This window comes from Pleurodeles waltl, chromosome 6 (genome assembly GCF_031143425.1).
Source record: "Pleurodeles waltl isolate 20211129_DDA chromosome 6, aPleWal1.hap1.20221129, whole genome shotgun sequence".
Classification (NCBI taxonomy): Eukaryota; Metazoa; Chordata; class Amphibia; order Caudata; family Salamandridae; genus Pleurodeles; species Pleurodeles waltl.
The window spans coordinates 179796878-179815884 of record NC_090445.1 but is presented as its reverse complement, the minus strand read 5'-3'; the positions used below and the strand labels follow the sequence as shown (position 1 = coordinate 179815884).

Sequence of the window (19007 nt, the reverse complement as noted above, 5' to 3'; positions counted from 1 at the left end):
AAATGGGCAACAGTTCTGTGCCCCCTTTGTGGGGTGACCCTTGCCAAAGCGCCCCCCCCCCCCCCCTTCAACACAAAGAAAGAAAGGAAAAAAAATCCTTGGCATCTTGAGGGTCCAAAAAAACAAAATAGGCCTATCTTCCCCCAAGGGGAGCAGAAATGACCATCACTAATGTGCCCCTTTGGGAGGGGGCGACCCTTGCCCAAGGGGTGCCCCCAAGACACAGAAAAACACACAACACAACCCCTGGGGCCTAGTGGGTTTCGACCCAGTGCATCCCCGGCAGCATTTGATGATGTTGGCGCGCTGACGTCATCAGATTGTCGGGGTGGAAGAGGAAGCGATTCCCCTTCCATCCCTGATGGGGGTGTGGGCTAGATACAAGACGAGCTGGTCTCGTCCACGGCACATGGGAACCGAGAACAAGACCAGCTTGCCCCAGGCACCCAGGGGGTTAATGCAAGTCCAGCGTGTTCAAAGAATTCAACAAGTCCTTCTTCTTGTTCTCTATGGTTTTATCAAAACAAAGGATCATGCGGGGAATGCTTGCAAAAGTCTTAGCCACTGGAGATTACTCAGGCCGCAATGCTGTCTCTCTCTGTATTTTTTGTGCACTGCACCTCGTATTTGACCCGAGGTGAGGGGTCGAGGAGCAAGCTTATGTAAAGTAGTCTTTGTCCTGCTCCAATAAGAACAGTCTTGTCTGAACTGCCAGGTAAGGTCCCAAACGAAACACAAGAAACCCACGACTGGATCCGGCTCCTTTGATAGGTTGACTAGGCCTCTTGGACTGGCCCAGAGAGTCTCAGTTTTTGGTTATCTGTCACAGCACATTTCAGTACATTAATCACTTGTATGGGGTTTTTCAAGAGGCTCCACTGAACAAGCTTTTATGATTTCCAGTGCAGAAATAGGTACCAATTTTTTCAGAAATCATGTAATTAGCATTTATGGTAGTCTGTTGAATAGCTGTATTTAATTTATGGCCCTTAGTGCCTCATTGTCTGTGTTTGCTACATTGGTGAGTGCTGTCTTTTCAGTCATTGTGTGCCCATTTACGATGTGAAATTGTAGTCCTACTTCTATTTTGTGAAATGTCCAGGTTTTTGCTTTTAAAATCTGGTCACCTTGCCCTATGATTCTCAGCTCTGAGGTGCATTTTGGATCCAGTGGTACAATGCATACAGACCAATTTCTGTTGCGCCTAAGGAGTTGTATGAGAACAACAAAAGGTAGCAGGTGGAATGTTTCCTCAGGTCGCTTCCTGGGTGGGTTGTAGCCTGGCATTTCAGACGTGATTATTACTACTGAAGCATGACCAATACTGATGTGCATGAATCTGGTCCCTATCTAAAGAGGTGTAACGGGCAAAGGACAGTGTATTGGAATGTGTCTTTAATTACCTGTGAATGAGACTAATAAAGTCATTCCACAGTCACATTTTGTGTTCTCCAGGTGAGATTCTGAAGGATGGGTCTTTTGCTCTCTGTACCACAGGTACACATGCAGCATTCCATTGGCAAACCCCATTAAGGCCAAAGTTTGTCAGAGGTTGATTGTTTCTTCATCTAGAGGGATCAGAGCTGGGAGTTCATGTAGGATCAAGACTGGTGTTCATATGGATAATCTCCATCTAGAACAGCATAATGGACATAAAACATTGACTGGCATGCAGCCAGAGTGGGAGGGATTACTTCAAACATTCTGCCCATCATATTTTTTTATTTCATTTCGTTTGTAAATGTAGCACACTTATGATACATGTGTTAGACCATCAGAGAAAAGAACCAGAAAATATTGCACAGATTTTTTAAGTACTGCAATGTTTATGATGAGATCCCTCACAGAGGTTATGCATAATCTAGGGCTCTGGGATGGATGGAGAGAATTGCATCCGTAGACTATGGAATACAACTGTCATTCTAAGACACACAATACATATAGTCGGTTGGACCGTTTCTTCTTGGGTGGACTGACTTGTTCACAGGTAATGGATGTCAAGCATTTGGGGAGTTTTTTGTCTGATCATGCACCAGTGCTGATGCACGTGCCGTGGGGATCTGATGCTAAATTGTCCCACAGTTGGCATATACCTGCGTTGTTTTGATGGATGCTGGCTGTCGTTAGAAAATAGCGGTGGCCCTTAACGACTCTTTGGATTTGAATTGGGGTACGTCTAACTCAAGGGGCATGGAATGGGAAGCCATGAAGGCAGTATTAAGGAGAGTGTGTATCAGCACTGCATGTGGGGTGCACAAACAAATGGAACAGGAACTTACAGACTGGGAAAGTGCACTGGAGGTAGTACAACACCAGACACCGATAACTCAAACGGTTGAGCAAGAGCAGCTTCGGCTGTTTAAGAAAGTCAGTAGCTGCTGGGACATGCTGAATAAGGTCACCCTTAGATCGTATAGACAGCGACTCCAAAGGGAGGGAGTCAAGTCTGGTAAATTGCTGGCATGGCTCCTCAAGCGGGAGGTTGAATCTCCTCCCGTCCTGCGTATTAGGAAGCCAGAGGGGGTACAGGTTACCATTCGCAGAGATATCTTTCGGGTATCAGTGGAGCATTTGCAGGTGGTGTCCAGGGCTGGTCCTCGATTCATGTATGTTAGCTTAGGAGAGTTTCTGAAACGGAGGAGACCCCATACAGTCCGGCTCCAGGTGCTGAAAAGTCTAGAGGCTGAGGACAGTTGAGGAAGTGGGTGCGGCTCTGGAGGCATTGTCAAAATCCAAATCGCCTGGTGGGGGTGGTTTCCTGGTCGAGTTGTACCAAACGTTTTCTCTCATTCTGAGAGAGAGGTTGTTGGCGGTGTTTGAGGAAACCCAGGACCAGAGTTTTCTTCCTGAGACCATGCGTCAGGGCGTCGTCTGTCTAATGCTTAAGCCTGGGGGGCGATTCTGATGACCTTTCCTCATATCGTCCGCTCACTATGCTCAATACGGATGTCAAGATTCTGTATAAAATTTTGGCTACTCGATGGCGTGAAGTGATCCGGGGTTTGGTACACAAGGATCAATGTGGATTTGTTCCCGGTCATAGTACGGCTTACAACTTGCGTCGTTTGGCACACGTTTTATATGAAACTTCGGAGGCGGTAGACAAATTGGTTTTAGTATCACTGGATCTAGAGAAGGCGTTTGATACTGTGGAGTAAGACTCCACCTACTGGCAGTCCTCCAGGGAATGGGATTAGGCCCCTATTTTTGTGCTTGGGTTCGTTTGTTGCATACTGCTCCCACTGCACATTTTCGGGTGAGCGGAGGGCTTTCGGACTCTTGGGCGATTGGTAGGGGAACCCGACAGGGATGCCTGCTGTCGCCGCTCTTCTTTGCTTTAGCGGTAGAACCGCTGGCGGTCTGGCTGCGTGAGGAATTTGAGCCCTGGGGTGTGCAGGTGGGAGAGGTTATTCATATTGTCTCCCTATATGCTGACGATGCGTTGATATACCTCCAGGGGCCACACGCTTCTGTCCCTTTGTGGTTACAGTTGTTGGAAGAATTTGGGGCTGTATCTGGTCTATGGGTGAATAGGAAAAAATCGCTCCTCGTTCCTCTAGGATCACTGTGATGCCCCACCAGGGGACTTGCCGGAGGTGGGGCTCAGGTGGAAGCTCAAAAGTTTTCGATATTTGGGCATAGGGGTCACACCTACGACGACAGCACATGTGATGCCCAATGTGGAACGGGTGGTGAAGGGTCTGGAGTGCTGTCTTGTTCTGGAATAAGCTGCCTCTTTCCGTGATGGGAAGGGCGGCTGTGGCCAAGATGGAATTCTTGCCGCGGTTTCTTTACCTTGTCCAGAATTCTTTGTTTCAGGTGGCAGCTCGGCTTTTTAATCGTCGGGACAGCTTGTTGATTTCCTTGGTTTGAGCTGGCCATCATAGCAGGGTGGCATTATCCACGTTACAAAGGGATATGGAAGGTGGAGGCTTGGCACTCCCTAATATTAGACTCTATTATTATGCAGCTCATTTACAACATGCTGCTAAGTGGATGACGCAGACGGACAATTGGGAGAAGCGACCATTTGCCGGAATGTTTGGAGGTGAGGCATTGGTGCACACATAAATGATGGGCGGTAGGTCAGAGACTCCTGTCTCTTGTTTGGTTAAGACTGTAGCAGGGGTCTGGGAGCAAAAATACTTCGACGTGCCCCCTTTGATAGGGAACTAAAGATTTGGAGTCTAGCTACTTTTCGGGATATGGATACTTTGTCAGTGGAAGCTTGGAGAATGGGTGGCTGGCTGCTTGGTGGCGGGTGATTTATACCCTAATGGGGAGTTCATCTCCTTTCAGGAGGCGCAAGATATGTTCGGACTGAACGCTGGATAGTTCTTACAGTATGCACAGATCGAGTGTGTGGCTCGAGAGGCCTAGGCTGGATTCCCAGTGGACCCCCCTAGCCTCAAGGGTGTTGAACGGGTTAATAAATTGGGGAGAGGATTCCCATTTGGTTACCCTGTTTTATAGAGCGATGCGTGGGGATTGTGCGGGGTGGAGCATGCAGCACGTAAGGCCTGGGATCGATAACTGGAGGACTCTCTAGAACAGTAGTCTCCAAACTTGCCCCCCCCCCCCCAACAGAATTTTTCACAATTAATTTATAAAGATGGCAATGTTTAAATATGTCTAGACCTCTTTAAACATTGCAGTTAAGTACTGTTACCTTTTTAATAATGCAGTAACATGCTTCTTCTTAAAGCAAAGGCTTGTTACCTTTATAATGCTGCTTTTGGCCGGAGTCCTTTCTCCCTTTTCTCCCCCCCCCCCCCCCCCCCCCCAGTTTGAAGACCTCTGCTCTAGAAGATGTCTACTGGAATATGGCACTGTCTCTGATACGCACAGTTTTTTGTAACCATAGATTTAAGTTGTTGCACTTTAATTTTGTTCATCGTTTATATGTTACGCCTGCTCGACCTAACAAGATGGACCTGACAAGGGAGACTGGGTGTCCTCGATGTGGGGAGACTGATGCTTCCTTTCTCCATTTAGCCTGGTCCTGCAGGGAGGTGCAGCAATTTTGGTGAGTGGTGGGTGGTGGACAGAAGATAGACTGGATCACCGGTCTGGGGCTCAAAGCGACGCCATTGACTTGCCTCCTGGGTATATTACGGAGACCATGGGGTAGGCACGTCCCATACAGATTCGCACAGCTTGCGCTGTTGCTGGCTAAGAGCTGGGTGGCTATAGGCCGGATGAGTACACAAACCCCATCCTTTTCTAGCTGGACCGTGATGTTTTGGAATGGGAAGTTGCCGAAGAAGAAAACATGAGACTGACACATAGGGAGGAAGGGGCTCTGACTGAGTTAACAGCCTGGAGTACATTATTAGAACCCTTCACAGGTGTTCAGGAGTCCAGCTCTGATTGGAGCACTGATGATGATTGTTGACTGTGGAATGTTATGCAATGCATACAGGTGACAACCGACTGTGGTAATATGGTAACGCTGGTAAACATGGTATATGAACGACTTGGTTACATGTGAGTTCCTTGGGAAGGGGAGGTGGTGGGTAGTTATTGTTGGTCTGATTGGACATGTTCCATATTTCTGTCCGTATGTGTCATCATCCTCCGCCCAGGAGAGCAATAGACACTGTGGTGTCTCACATTGAAATGCACTGCTTGTTTCTGTCTTTGTCTATAAGTTGTACTATTATAAACTCAATAAAATTGAGTTAGAAAAAAAAAGTACTGCAATGACTCCCATCCGTTGACGTCTGTGGATCCCCACTTTATCATTACTGGAACCCGGGGATCCCTATTGAATCATTATTAGAATCCAGGGACCCCCAGACTCAGTCTTTACTGAAAGCTGGGTACATAATCTGTTAATAATATTTGATTTTCGAAGCAGTCGTGGACCCCCTGAGGAGCCTTTGTGGACCCCCCCCCCCCCCCCCATTGGTCCCAGGACCACAGGTTGAGACCCATAGAAAGACTGCATAGGTCAGTGCCACAGGGGTTATAATTGCAATTACACCCAGTGCTTGACGTTTGCTTGAACTGTACGATGTCTACATGTGTCTGCAAGTTACCCTTTGGCAGCAGAGTCCATCTACTATGATAGTGTAAGGGATCAAAAGTTCTATTTTCTGAGTGACTGAAGCCAACTAACTGAAATCGATGCCAGGTGCTCAAGATCCATTGTACTGTTCAAGCAACATGGATAGAATTCCTGGTCCCTACTCGAGCTTTGGAATTTGCATGAATTAAATCATAGTTATAAAAATTGGGTTGCCACAGCTAAAGCTATTCCCGATGTTTGCACCAGTTCATTACAGAAGAGGGAAAATGTGTTGTAATGTCTCCATTAGGGTCTAGCAAAGATAAGCACCTTATCATAAGCATTTGTCTCTCCTAAATCTTATTTTCAGTTTGGTCCTCTAAGAGCTGGTGAGTTGCCGTACAATCCATCAGCATTAGGTTCGTCACGGGCTCTGCTGTGAAGATGTCAGGCTCTAATTCAATGGTAAATTAGCTGGCTGCGTAGGCAGGAAATGTTGTACTGAACTGTTAAAATCGGGATGATTTTTCAGTCCGAATGACGTAGAGTGTTAATAGATGAGTAGCTGCAACGTCTACGTCAATGCCCTCTTTACAGAATTCGTTAAGTCCAATTACAGGATTGTTGAGTGCATGTAAACATGTTTTTTGTGGCGCGTGTTGCATTTTAGGCTTTTAAGAATTTTTTATCTTCTCTTTTCAGCTCTGGAAAGACTTTGAGATTTGCTGCTTTGGTTCATTCACGGATATGACCACAGGTAATGTTGGATCTGGTTTAAATTATTCAAATTGCAGTAATGTCTGTGACATCCATAATTCAAAATTTTGACTGTTGGTTTTTTTTCTGCAGTTCGCTAATTTCAGCTTTGCTAAAAAAAATAAAAAAAAATACCAATGAGTTGTGCAGGAATAATTAAAGCTTTGTCCTTCATAGAAGATAATGAATAACAGAATCATACCATGCTCTGAAGAGATTTATCTAATCTGCTTCATATCCCATCATTCGTTATTTTGAAATCTTAAGTACTAATGAAAATGAAAAAAAAAGTATTTTGATGAAGTGAATTATGAAACAGACAAGCAATTTATACCCTTCCACAGTAAAGATATATCTGTGCTATCTCTGCTGCTATCTTTATTTATCATATTGTCAATTTTTGGACCCTGAGTCTTTACCATCCCACAAATCTTCCCATGTTATATTTTCTTTGTTTAACGAGAGTCTCCCACTTTCTGAATCCAAAAATGGTGCGGTTTTTACATAAATTCCAACAAACATTTCTTCTCTGAGGTTTAAGTGTGTTTATACCATAGTATTTCAATGGCTGCTGCCTGTTGTTCTCTACAACTCATTGCACTGTTGTCAAGTGTGGTGATCCACGAGTGAAGGCATCCCTATCTTTGTGTTCTGTTCACTATTTTTGGGCCACACCCATCCTCTTTTAACTTATATTATCTCCAGAAGCAGTCTAGTTTTAAGACTATTCACCTTGTCTAGTATGAGACTCTGTAAAGGTGCATGCTTAGGACAAATCACCTTCGAATGTTCCCGCCATCACTTGGAGCACACCCAACACCAGTGTCTAGCTACACCATATAGCAGAGCCCATGAGTTGAGCCCCACCCCTCTGAATTCCCATGTATCTTTTATTAACCTGGATAATGGCGCCTTCATGTACCAGGAAAACTATTTGCTTGTGGTTAGTTTTTCTCTCAGCTCTACGTTCTCTGAGTTCCTGTTCAATTTTGTGTCACTTCACGGGGCGGTTGATTGTCTGGGTCATTTTATTTTAAGTATATGTTTGATAAGGGCCCCTAAATCGGTGCAATTCTAAATCCACGAGGAAAAATGTGCAAAAACACTACCTAGATCCTATCTCGTTTTCTGACTCAGTTCTACTTTTCTCTTGTACTGTCTCCTCATATTCTGAAGATTTATTCCTCTTCAGCATCTTTAGTGTTCATCCTTCTTGTCTTAAAGTGGCCATTTCCTGAATGATGGCACATTAGTTTTTACAAAACCAAATAGACATCATCAAAGAGAAGGACATTCCAGAAACACTATAGTTGATTGTTGTTAATGATATGAATAGTAATGAGGGCAAGCTTTTTTGTTACACTGAATGCCCCTTTATCATCACTGTCTGTAACAAGGCTAGTATGTTTGGCACACCAATCCTGTAACTAGTCTGATAAAAAAAATCTCAAACCAGGCATACCTGCTAAGATTTTTTTCCCCACAAGTGCTTTAACAGAAACTAGTTTGAGCGTGATGGACAACACAATACACAATTTATTTTTATGGTTGACTTGAGCAGAAGCTATCCCAGTAAATATAGCTTCTTTAAATTGTCACCATTGAAAGCTATAATTTCATTGACAATCCATCTTCCAGTAAGTAGTCCGTGGGAGGAAAATCTGAACGTCTGTTAGTGTGTACTGACTGTAAGAGGGCCGAAGACTTGATTGGGAGGCTGCAGGATCTGATCAGAACCTCAGGTACACAGCAGGGCATGTCGGTGGTGGAGGCAGAAGATCAATAGTGGAAATGTCCTGGTCAGATAGAACACGCTGACAGTCTTATAGGAGTGTATCAATATTGGGAATCATAGCATTTAGAAATAGTTTTGATAGCATCCAAATAAATCATTTACGACTAAAATAGCATCAAAAAAGTGTGTGCATGATTTAGGTCCATGAGCTAAAGTAGCTAGGTCCCAAGGGTCTGTTGGAAAAACTGATTTGAAGAAGTCCTGACCTAAAGCTTTGCTTCACTTTTTGTTGCTTTGGTTCCCTTTACCAGCTTCATGCTTCCCAATGACCTTAAAGAATCTGCAGTACACTGAACATCAGGGAGATTTGTTTGTGTTTTGAGTCTGAGTACTTGCAGAAAGGTGTTGAGTGTGAAAAGGGAAGTTATCCATCCAGTCTGAGAGAAGCATTTACATACAGTTCGAGACAAACCAAAGAATGTTCTCTTCATCAACTGTTTCTGTTGGCTTGCTTGACCTCACCTTGGGAGCTAACACAAAGGTAAGTACTTTGGCACAGTTTAACATTAAATTACCAGCCTACCTGGAAGAGGAGATGATTTGCACATTTTATTCCCCCCTTACCAAACTAATTCAGAAATCTTGTAAATGGAGTTTCTGGTTGGTTAGGGTATGCACTTCAGTCAGACAGAATCCACCACTCTAGTCAGGACGAGTAAGTTACACACCAAAGATAACCTGTGCTCAACCACTGGTAGCTTAGCACAGAGCAGTCAGGCTTATCCTCCGAAGTCATGTGTAAAGGGTTTTAGCAACACCCTCACACCAGCGGCACAATAAATACACCTCTTTGTCCATTCACAACCTCCCAATTTGTTCTGTTGTATTGTAGACATTTTATGTAGTAATTGTGTTTTAGTATGCATCATTTGAACCCTGAAAGAGGTTGGGATTACTTGTTAGGCCAACGCCATGGGTCCAGTTCAAGGAAGGTATTTACACTCAACACTTTCAAGATTCACCCCCTTCCATTGTTCATATGCACTGCTGTCTGTGCCTTTGAGCCAGAGACAGGTGTTAATACTTTTGAAATATTAACAAATTACAGTTCAAAATGCTGCATGTTTGACTATTCTGACTGAAATATCCCCTTCTTAACCCTGGAAACCATGCATGCCTCCTCTGCTAGACAACAGGGAAAGTGGCTGTACGTTTCTGCGAAGTTCTCATACCACTCGGGTTCACTTAGGGCTCTCCATGTAATGTATTGACACTCCAGAGCATTGTTACGAAGTCAGGAGGGGCAACCAAATTGTGCCTATGCCCGGTCCTTATGTGTTGTGCTTCATTGTATGGCCACAGAAATCCATCTTGGGGTTCTTTGTGTGGCTGGCTACACAGATGGAAGCTTGCATGAGAAGATCCAGGCCCCTTTGACCTACAGGAAAGCGTGCGTGGACATTTCTTGGACCTTTCCTCAGAGGTGTTTACTGTTGCTGGGATCTCATAGCTGGTGGACGAGGAGGAATCAAAGCCGTTTGGATTTAATGGCTCTCTTCAAGTGAGCCTTTGTGTACTGGCTTTTGAGCAGCACTTTAAGAAAGAAACGCTAACTCTTTACTTGCCCTGTTGTTATGTTGATGATTGATTGTTAAGAGTCCCTTGACAAAGCCAGTAGACAGATTTTATTAGGTGTGAAAAACCCTATGTCAGTCTGTTGGCAGTCAGTGGCTTATTGTAAAAACCTTTGGTCAAACTGATAGGCAGTGGTTAACAACTGATTGTGACACCCTGATGGCAAAGCCTATAGGCAGTTGCCTATTGATCATGAAAACCCTTTATGAAAGTCAATGGGCATCGATCTGTTTGTTGGGTAAAGCCTGCATTAAATTGTTTGTTTCGCGCTTTTAACTGATATTGTCTTATGTACTATTTAGAATTAATTCTTCTTTCTATTTAAAATAAAAGGACTGACTGGAGTGGTAACTTTATTACTAGTTATTATTATTATTACTCCAGTATTGGAACTTTCATAGATTCACATGCTTGAATACTTAGCCATCGTCAAGATGGGAGTCCCCTGTGGAATGTACAACATAGGCATAAGTATATACCTACATTACATGCCTTAGGCCTTAGTTTAGCAACCTATCACAGTCATTTTGTAAAATAGACCCAAACTTAAAAATGAACCAATCACATTGCCCCCTTTGATGAGCTGCCTTCCCTCAGAGTTTCCGCTGCACGTCGTGCTGAGGAGTCCCCTTTGAGCTCTGCTTAAGATTTGTTCTCTCAGAAGCTCATTCCTTAAAATTTGAAGGTTCTTTTCTTCTTTGGTGCTTCAAACTGGCTGCCATGTCAGAGACACCAAGAAAGGGCCTTTTTAGATCCTATGCCTCCTGTCTGAAGAGGATTGCATTTACTGCTTATACCCAAGTCATAAGACCAAGGACTGCAAAATATGTAGAAAGTTTTCTACAAAGACTTTGAAAGACAGAGGGTCGTCTGCTTTTGTGGCTTCAGAAAGATATTACTGGCCACTCAGCCTCTGACGAGGACAGTGCCTCTTCCTCTAGCTCTGTTTTTAAAACGCCTGTCAAAAGGAAGCAGGAGGGCGCAGATACTCAAGAGCCACCTAATAAGATTTCACAGAAGTCAGCTGAGGGCTCTTCAAAAATCCTCAGCCCTGCAGAGAAGAAGCAAACTGGCATCTAGAAAGGGACAGATTCCCTCAAAATGTCCTTCAAAAAGACTGTTTCTGAGCCATTTACGCCGCCTCTGAATATCAAACATAAATTCAAGAAGCCAGGATCTGCACCGTCGGTGGCACCATCGTCGATGGTGTTCTCGTCGCCGATTGTATCGTCAGTGACACCTACTATAGTCACTATTTCAATGTCAGCGGCAGTGGCCTCAGGATCCTCGTTTGTGACGCTTTCACCTTTGTTGGCGGGCGACCCATCTCGTCACCAGGACTCTACCCGTCAACGGTTGATCTCACGTCGATGGTCCCGTCGGTGATGCCTCCATCGACGACGTCCTCGTCGATGGTGATTCCTACGACGCCTCCAGTGGCTACTTTCTCATAGACAACAGGTTTTCTATTGTCAACAGCCAAGATGATACCTACAAAAAGGCAAAGACCATCTTCATTACCTCTTTACCAGCCGTAGGAACATACTCCTCTCAAAAGAATATCCAAAACTCATTTGACGCCGTCTGTCACATCTCCAAGTAAGGTGTCAAGACTTTTGCCATCACGCTTTTTGGTTGGTGATGATGAGGATTCAGATGAGGACGGAGAATATGGTGTGGCTAGGAATCCTTCACAATTGCATGTAAAATGTCAGGAATACTCTAATGGTGACTCGTATTATGACCAGCACTACTACGACCCAATCCCTCATCAACAGCAGCAGGGAATGGTATGCTTACCCTCTACTCTGGTTTCTGACCTGCAAGCCATGCAAGCAGATTATAAGGAACGCTTCTGTCCTCAGCCTGCAGTAGTTCCAAATCCAGTGGTTACAGCACCAAGTACTCTGGTGCTCCTACAATTTCCTCCTACTGCACTGCATGTTCCTCCACAAGTTCGGCAGAATCCGCAAGCAAATGCTTTGTCAGATGATGACACTGAAAATGGGGAAGTACTTTCCGCGCAGGATGAGTGGGACAATTATGTATTGCCAGCGCCTGCCTCCCCAGAGCCAGCTTCTGTTGACTCCCCTCCTGAAGATATTGGTACTTTCCATAATTTATTGGAGAAAGCAGCTGCAAGGTTTGAACTGCAAATGCCAACGACACAACAAGATTGTTTCTTGTATGACTTTAAGGAGCCTCATAGGAAGGTTGTCAGAGCTTTCCCTATTATAGCTCATGTGTGGAATCAGGCTTTGAAAATAATGCTTAACCCTGCTACGGTACCAGCGGTCTTGCTGAAGCTGGCTAAAAAATACAAGGCAACAGATGATGCTCCTACTTGCCTTGCAGGGCATCTGAAGCCGAGTTTAGTGATTTCCCAAGCGGCTCAACAACGTTCGAGGAACCCTTCTGCACCTCTAACTGCACCTCCGGATAAGGATGGTAGTTGCCTTGATAACATCGGGAAAAAGTTCTCCTCCATGTCTGACATTGTGGTGCGTGCTGCAAACTCCTTGGCGCTCCTGGGACGGTATGATAGTCAGCTATGGTCGGACATCGCTTACTCGTTAGATGACCTTCCAGAATCTAGCAAGGCTGAAGCGAGGAAGATTCTGCTAGAGAGACAGCGCACAGCTTCGCAAGTAATAGATTGTGCGTTAGACATTGCCGCAATGGGTTTTCGGCTTCTGGCAGGATCGTCAGTATTAAAGTGCCCGGGATAGCTTAAGGCCACCAACTTTCGGCCCGAAGTCCAAACTAAGATTCTGGACCTTCCTTACGATGGAGAAGCCCTTTTTGGCAAACATGTTGACGACGCTATCCAAGCAATCAAGGCAGACACAGATTCTGCCAGATCATTAGGCTCCCTGCAATATAAGCGCACACCCTTTCGAGGTGCCAGAGGTAGAGGGCAGTCTTTCTTTAGTGAAGGTTACCAACCATACAGGTACCCAGCTTATTCTTTTCACTTCCAATTCTCCAGACCCCAATATCATCAAAAACAACCACCAGCAGCGGCATTTAGCAGGCCTCCTCACAGAGGAAGGTCAGGGAGGCAAACCAAAGATCCCTCCCGCAGGCAATGACAGCCTCCAAGGGCCGGCTACCTCTCATTCTTCTTTAAAGCACCACCTTCAGCGTTGGCGTCAGATAACGAACGACAAGTGGGTCATAGACATAATAAATTACGGTCATCTGCTAGAATTTACATGTATGGACACCTCCTTCCCAAGAACGTCAACAGCATCTCCATCTTCTCCTCTTGGAAACGGAGGTCATCTTATCCAAAGGAGCGATAGAAGTTGTACCCCATTCACAAAAGGGAAAAGGTTTCTATTCTCACTTCTTCCTAATCAGAAAAAAATCTTGTCTATGGAGACCAACCTGTATCTAAGGACGTTGAACAAGTATCTGAAGAAGCAGTCCTTCCGTATGGTGACATTAAAGGACGTCTTGCAGCTTCTCAACAGAGGAGATAACAAGGCTTCCTTAGACCTGCAGGATGCCTACTTCCACATACCCATTCACCCAAAGCACAGGAAGTTAAGATTTATGGTAGCTGGCTGGCACTTTGAATTCAAGGTGCTACCTTTCGTGCTCAAGCCCACTCCCCAAATTGTTATGAAGTGTCTAGGCCCTGTTGCAGCATATCTACGGCGCAAGATACATCAAATATATCCATTCCTGGGCAACTGGTTAGTGAAGGCCTCTGACATCCAGTCACTGCGCCATTCTCTCAAGGCAACCTTACGGCTTTTCAGTTAATTAGGCCTCACTCTCAATCGAGAATAGTCCCAGCTTCAGCCAACCATGAGAATAGTTTTCCTGGGCGCTATACTGGATACGATCCAAACAAAAGCTTTTCCAGCAGAGGAAAGACAACTCAAGCTCATCAGCAAAGCAGGAACAGTTCAGCAAAGAAAGTCTCTTTCAGTTTGACGCTTTAAGTCCTTACTGGGGATGATGTCCTCATGTATCAGTCTTATTCCTCACTGTCACCTTCGCATGCGTCCACTCCAGGAGGAGCTCGACAAGCAATGGAAGCAGACACAAGGCTCCTTAGAGGACATCATATAGGTAACAATACGGATGTCAACTTCCCTCGATTGGTGGATAACAGCTGGGAACATTTCCAGAGGCCTAGGATTCATAACCCAGGTCCTTCCGCTAACTATAACAATGGATGCTTAGATGGAGGGATGGGGTGCATGTCTGCAAGACCTCCAAGTGAGTGGCAAGTGGCCCCCGTCTCACGCTACTCTTCACATCAACCTCCTCGAGCTCAGAGCAGTATACCTGGCGCTGCAGGCTTTCCTTCCAAGAATCCAAGGTTCTTCAGTGCTTGTCCGAATGGACAATATGACCACCATGCACTACATCAACAAGCAAGGGGGGACTCGGTCACATCTGCTGTCCAAGGAAGCGCAGACCATTTGGGCCTGGTGCATTCAGCACTTGGTGCACATAAGGGCAGAACACCTCCCAGGAGTACACAACAGCACTCCAGACTCACTAAGCACACCTTCTCACGAATGGGAATTGAATCAGAAGACGCTAGATGCACTATTCCTCAAATGGGGAAAGCTCAATCCTGACCTGTTTGTGACGTCGCAGAACGCAAAATGCTGATTTTATGCAAGCTGGCATCACCAACTAGGGTTGTGGGGAAATGCCTTTTAAATAGCATGATCAGGGATTCATGCTTACGTTTTTCCCCTGATACCTCTAATTCCACGAGTGATCAGCAAAATCAAACCGGAGCCTTGTCCTCAGTGTTCTTTATTATTACAGCACTTATGCTCAGAAAATCTGAGGGAAGGCAGCTCCTCACACGAGGTTCTATGGGGTGGGCCAATGTGATTGGTTTGTTTTTAAGTTTGGGTCTATTTTACAAAATTACTGTGATAGGTTGCTAATCCAAGGCATGTAATGTAGGTATACACTTAGGCCTATGTTGTACATTCCACCGGGGACTCCCATCTCGACGACGGGGAAGTATTCAAGCATGTGAATCTATGAAGGCTTCCAATACTGGAGAACTACAGTTACAGGTTAGTAACTTATTCCTTATTTCTGTTAAGTTCTGAGTTTCTAGCCCACTCCACCTTCCTGGTTAAGCCTTATATTGCCCCATTTCATAATGTGATGGTCAACTGATAAATATAATGTTATGTCCTCTGTCAGACTCACCAACTGAGACAGAAGAGGATTCAAAAAGCCCATGAGCAGGACCTGCAGATACCTAGGTATGTTCTAGTGTTTGAAAGAGAGTCTATTTCTCTTTTTGTCCTCTTCAGCAAGGAGAGCATGAATCTGACTTCTTTAACCAAGCAGCCACGTCTGTTCGCCTACCAAATTCTTCACTAATCCTAGTACACTCGATGAAGCAGTTTCCATATCTACTCCCTAGGACCCAAACAGATGACTTTTGGGAATTACTGAAAAGTAGATGATGGCTTGAAATCAAGTAATCAGTTCTGCAAAGGATGCAGTGGACCTCCTGGGATTTGCCATTTGTAGTGTTTCTCATGTTTGAAATCCTGGTTAAGTCTAAATAGTTACTAGACAATTCTGAATTGGAACACTTTCGTCATATCTTAATTGCGTGATGACATGTAGAGGATGATCATTGAAACCACAAGGTTGGAGTAGAGAAATTAGCTATTCAGAGATCACCTTTAAACCTTGACAAATGTCCAAGCAAACTAGACTGTCTGGTTCAGAAAGTTGGGCATAAAATATTCTGAGGTCCTGAAGGAACAATGAGAGACCATTACTATTTTCTGGCCAAAAACAAAGTCTGAAACGGTAACTTAGTTGCAGTTAATTCCTAAAGTCCACAAACAAACGTCAAAATTTAAAAACGTAAGAATGCTTATGCTCCATTAGGTGTAGCTCAAATACATAGGAGGGACTTTAAAGGTTCAGTATGAATATCTTTACTTACGAATCATCAGGAAACAGAAGCCGTTTCTCAGTTTCATGACTGCTTTTATTTTATCATTTTATTTATGAACAACAACATTGACATTCCTATGCATATATGCATGATACAGCCAACAAATTCCCCACTCTGATACAGCACCAGCCGTTTTATTGTCCAGCTGTTAAATTTCTTAGCAGTATTACCAAACAGCTGGGTCCCATTATTGACCAGAATTGTTACAGAATTGGGACCTCCAACGTAGAGCGCAAAAGATCATAGCAGGAAAGAGTTATATATCAAATATCATTACAAAAACAGCGAGCTAAAAATACTCTGGTAGGTAGGAGTTCATTATGTTATGCATAGGTGCAAGAAATGTAACTTTACTTTAGCGTTAGAGGCTTATCTTTTGATTGTGTTGAAAGCAAGTAAGTTCTCAGGGCCCCCCTGGGCCACTAGGTTGAGAACTCACTGTTCTGTTTTCGGGGCAGCCTGTGTCTTCTTTATCGTTTGAAACAGGCATGTATATCTAATCTTGTCTTAAAGTCTTGATCTTGGTCCTTTGTACATGGCCGTGTCCACCTTGCATTTGTCCTGGAGGAGTGCCATTGCTGCGAACTGTCTAATGGATTTTAGGACTTGCTGTTCATGACCCCGGAGTGCCTCCAGTGGGGACTTTTATCGAATGTTTGTTCAGAGTATCGATTCACCACTGGACATAATGCCAGATTTATGAACGTGGCATGAGCACTGCCATACCTTTTGCATTTATTTTGATTCAAGGCATCTGTTCGTGCAGTTTTTCCATTGTCTGCTATGCTTGTAGGTATTTAAAATGTAACCTAACAATGTGTATGTACCTGAGCTGGTTCAGTGCAGCAATACTGCTTTACTTTATCGATGATACTGCCAGTGTCTTCCACCCAGGTTTCTTGCCCCATTAAATATCTTTTTTCTGGTACTCATCTAGTAAGGTGTAATGTTTGGCCACCCATCTTATATGATCCCCCAATCGGATGAACTGCGTTAATAGTTTGAAGTCAACAGGCTTGTTCGGGTAGTCTACCAGTTTAGAGCGTACCTCATATATTTGTCAAAAGTATATAAAAATGTCTAGATTTGTGGCAGATCTGCCCACCTTCAATTGTTCCAAGGTCAGGAACTTGCCATCCCTGTAAAAGTGACAAAGCTTGCTATCCTGACGCAAAGATTCTATGACTACCTTTTCAGCGGTTAGTGTGAGTAATTAATTACAATGTAGAGAGAGCTAGTCGGTTCACCAGCCCGAAGCCTGTCTTGTCACATCTTTGACCATGTCTAGCAAAAAAAGACACATTGGCCAACTCACCTGCATTCTATGCAGCACCATGGTAGCTGCTTATAAAAAGTAGCTTTTTCGATATATTCCCTCTCTTATATTAGGAATGGAGATCCAGGAATTGGGTAAAGCCGCTGTCTAATGAAATTATGATTAGTATTATTTCCACTTGTAGAGTGCTACTGTTACCCAGACACATCCTGGTAGACCCGGAAGTACCGATTAACTCAGTGAAAAATCTCAGAGGCAAACAAAACAAAATCATTTATTAAAAATGTATATAGCCAAGTTTTAAGGGATTTCCTAAATGTCAGGAGGTTATCAATTTGGCATAATTGTCTCTATTGAAATGTCCTAGTACTGCAATAATAACTTTATCATAGGGTAGTATTAACGTTTTCCTACAAACTTGTGCTTGTTTATTGCTCCATACCAGCTTAACAAGCAGTGAGCTAAGTTTATTTAAAGACTCTTGTTGAGAACAATGGGAATGTGTATAAATAAATATAAGTTTAGGGAGTATTACCACTTTTATGATTGAAATTCTCCATGCAGTAGACTGTGGAAACGTAATCCACATATTTACATTACAGGCTAGCTTGTCTATCAGTGGTCAATAAGTAGTTTGGATAATGGTCTTACAATAAGTGTGAATAGGTAGGCTGCCCCAAATTCCTTGCCGGGTCTTTGTACCAGTCATCTCTGTTTACTGTGTTTGATATGATTATCATGGACGAAGATTTTTCTTATGTGTTTTCCTAGTTCCACACATATTGTTATGTTAGAGAATTTGTAAAATATACTCTTGATGAAGAACTACAATTAAATTTTGTTCCTTCATCTTTCTAGTAGAACATCTCAGTGAACAACCTTGCTTAATTAGGTCGAACCTACCAGATAGCACAGCTGTCTAGTTGTGAAAGACATATTGTGGGCTTGTCAGCAATCTACTGGGGCTTGGAGCCTGCCTATCGCTTACCATTAGTTGGCTGTCCTGTCCTTCTGCTTTGTCTGCTTCTTTTTAGTGTCCCAGCTTGTCATTCTTGTGGTTGTCCCTCCTATGGAGCATAGCCTCTTTACCGTCTCTTTTGATTGGCTGACTTCTAAGCTTCCACTGCTTACTTTTCAAACACTACTTTTTCTTTTTGATTAAGCACTCAGTTCGAGTATGTGTGCTTTCTATTTGTCTCCTTCATGTACTTCTCTTTCCCTGCTCTCTGCAGTGTTGTCTGTTGCCAGTGTGCTTCTCTCCCCTCCCCTCCATGTTGCACTCACCCTCATGCCCTCCACCCTGTTGCTTTCTCGCCTGTATGCTTCTCCCCCATCCGCTCCACATTGCTGTCTTGCTTGTTGCTTCTCCTTCCTGCCTCCTTGTTGCTTCCCCCCACTCATGCCCTCTTTTTCTCCTGCCCAATTTCTCCTCTCCATCCCCCTGTGTTGCTTCTCCCAATTGCTCCATGATGCTTTCCCACCTGTGCTTTCTGTGTTGCTCCTTTTCAGCTGTGCTCTCTATGTTGCTTCCCCCACCTGTGCTTCAAAAATAACTGATTTTGCATGTTTTTGTCTTTAAATTTACTGATCCAATTTGGATCTGTAATTAAAAAGGAAAACAAACAGCCAC

General features: G+C 44.1%; 1 protein-coding gene across 6 annotated transcripts in view; it reads left to right on the top strand.

The window, feature by feature from the left end:
* Nucleotides 1–19007, top strand: part of BRCA1 (BRCA1 DNA repair associated) — a 477104-nt gene that overhangs the window by 431493 nt on the left and 26604 nt on the right. For all 6 annotated transcript variants that reach the window (XM_069237765.1, XM_069237766.1, XM_069237761.1 and 3 more), the window contains exon 20: nt 6713–6767. In XM_069237765.1, the coding sequence (XP_069093866.1) occupies nt 6713–6767 (55 nt within the window). The remainder of the gene's footprint in view (nt 1–6712; nt 6768–19007) is intronic.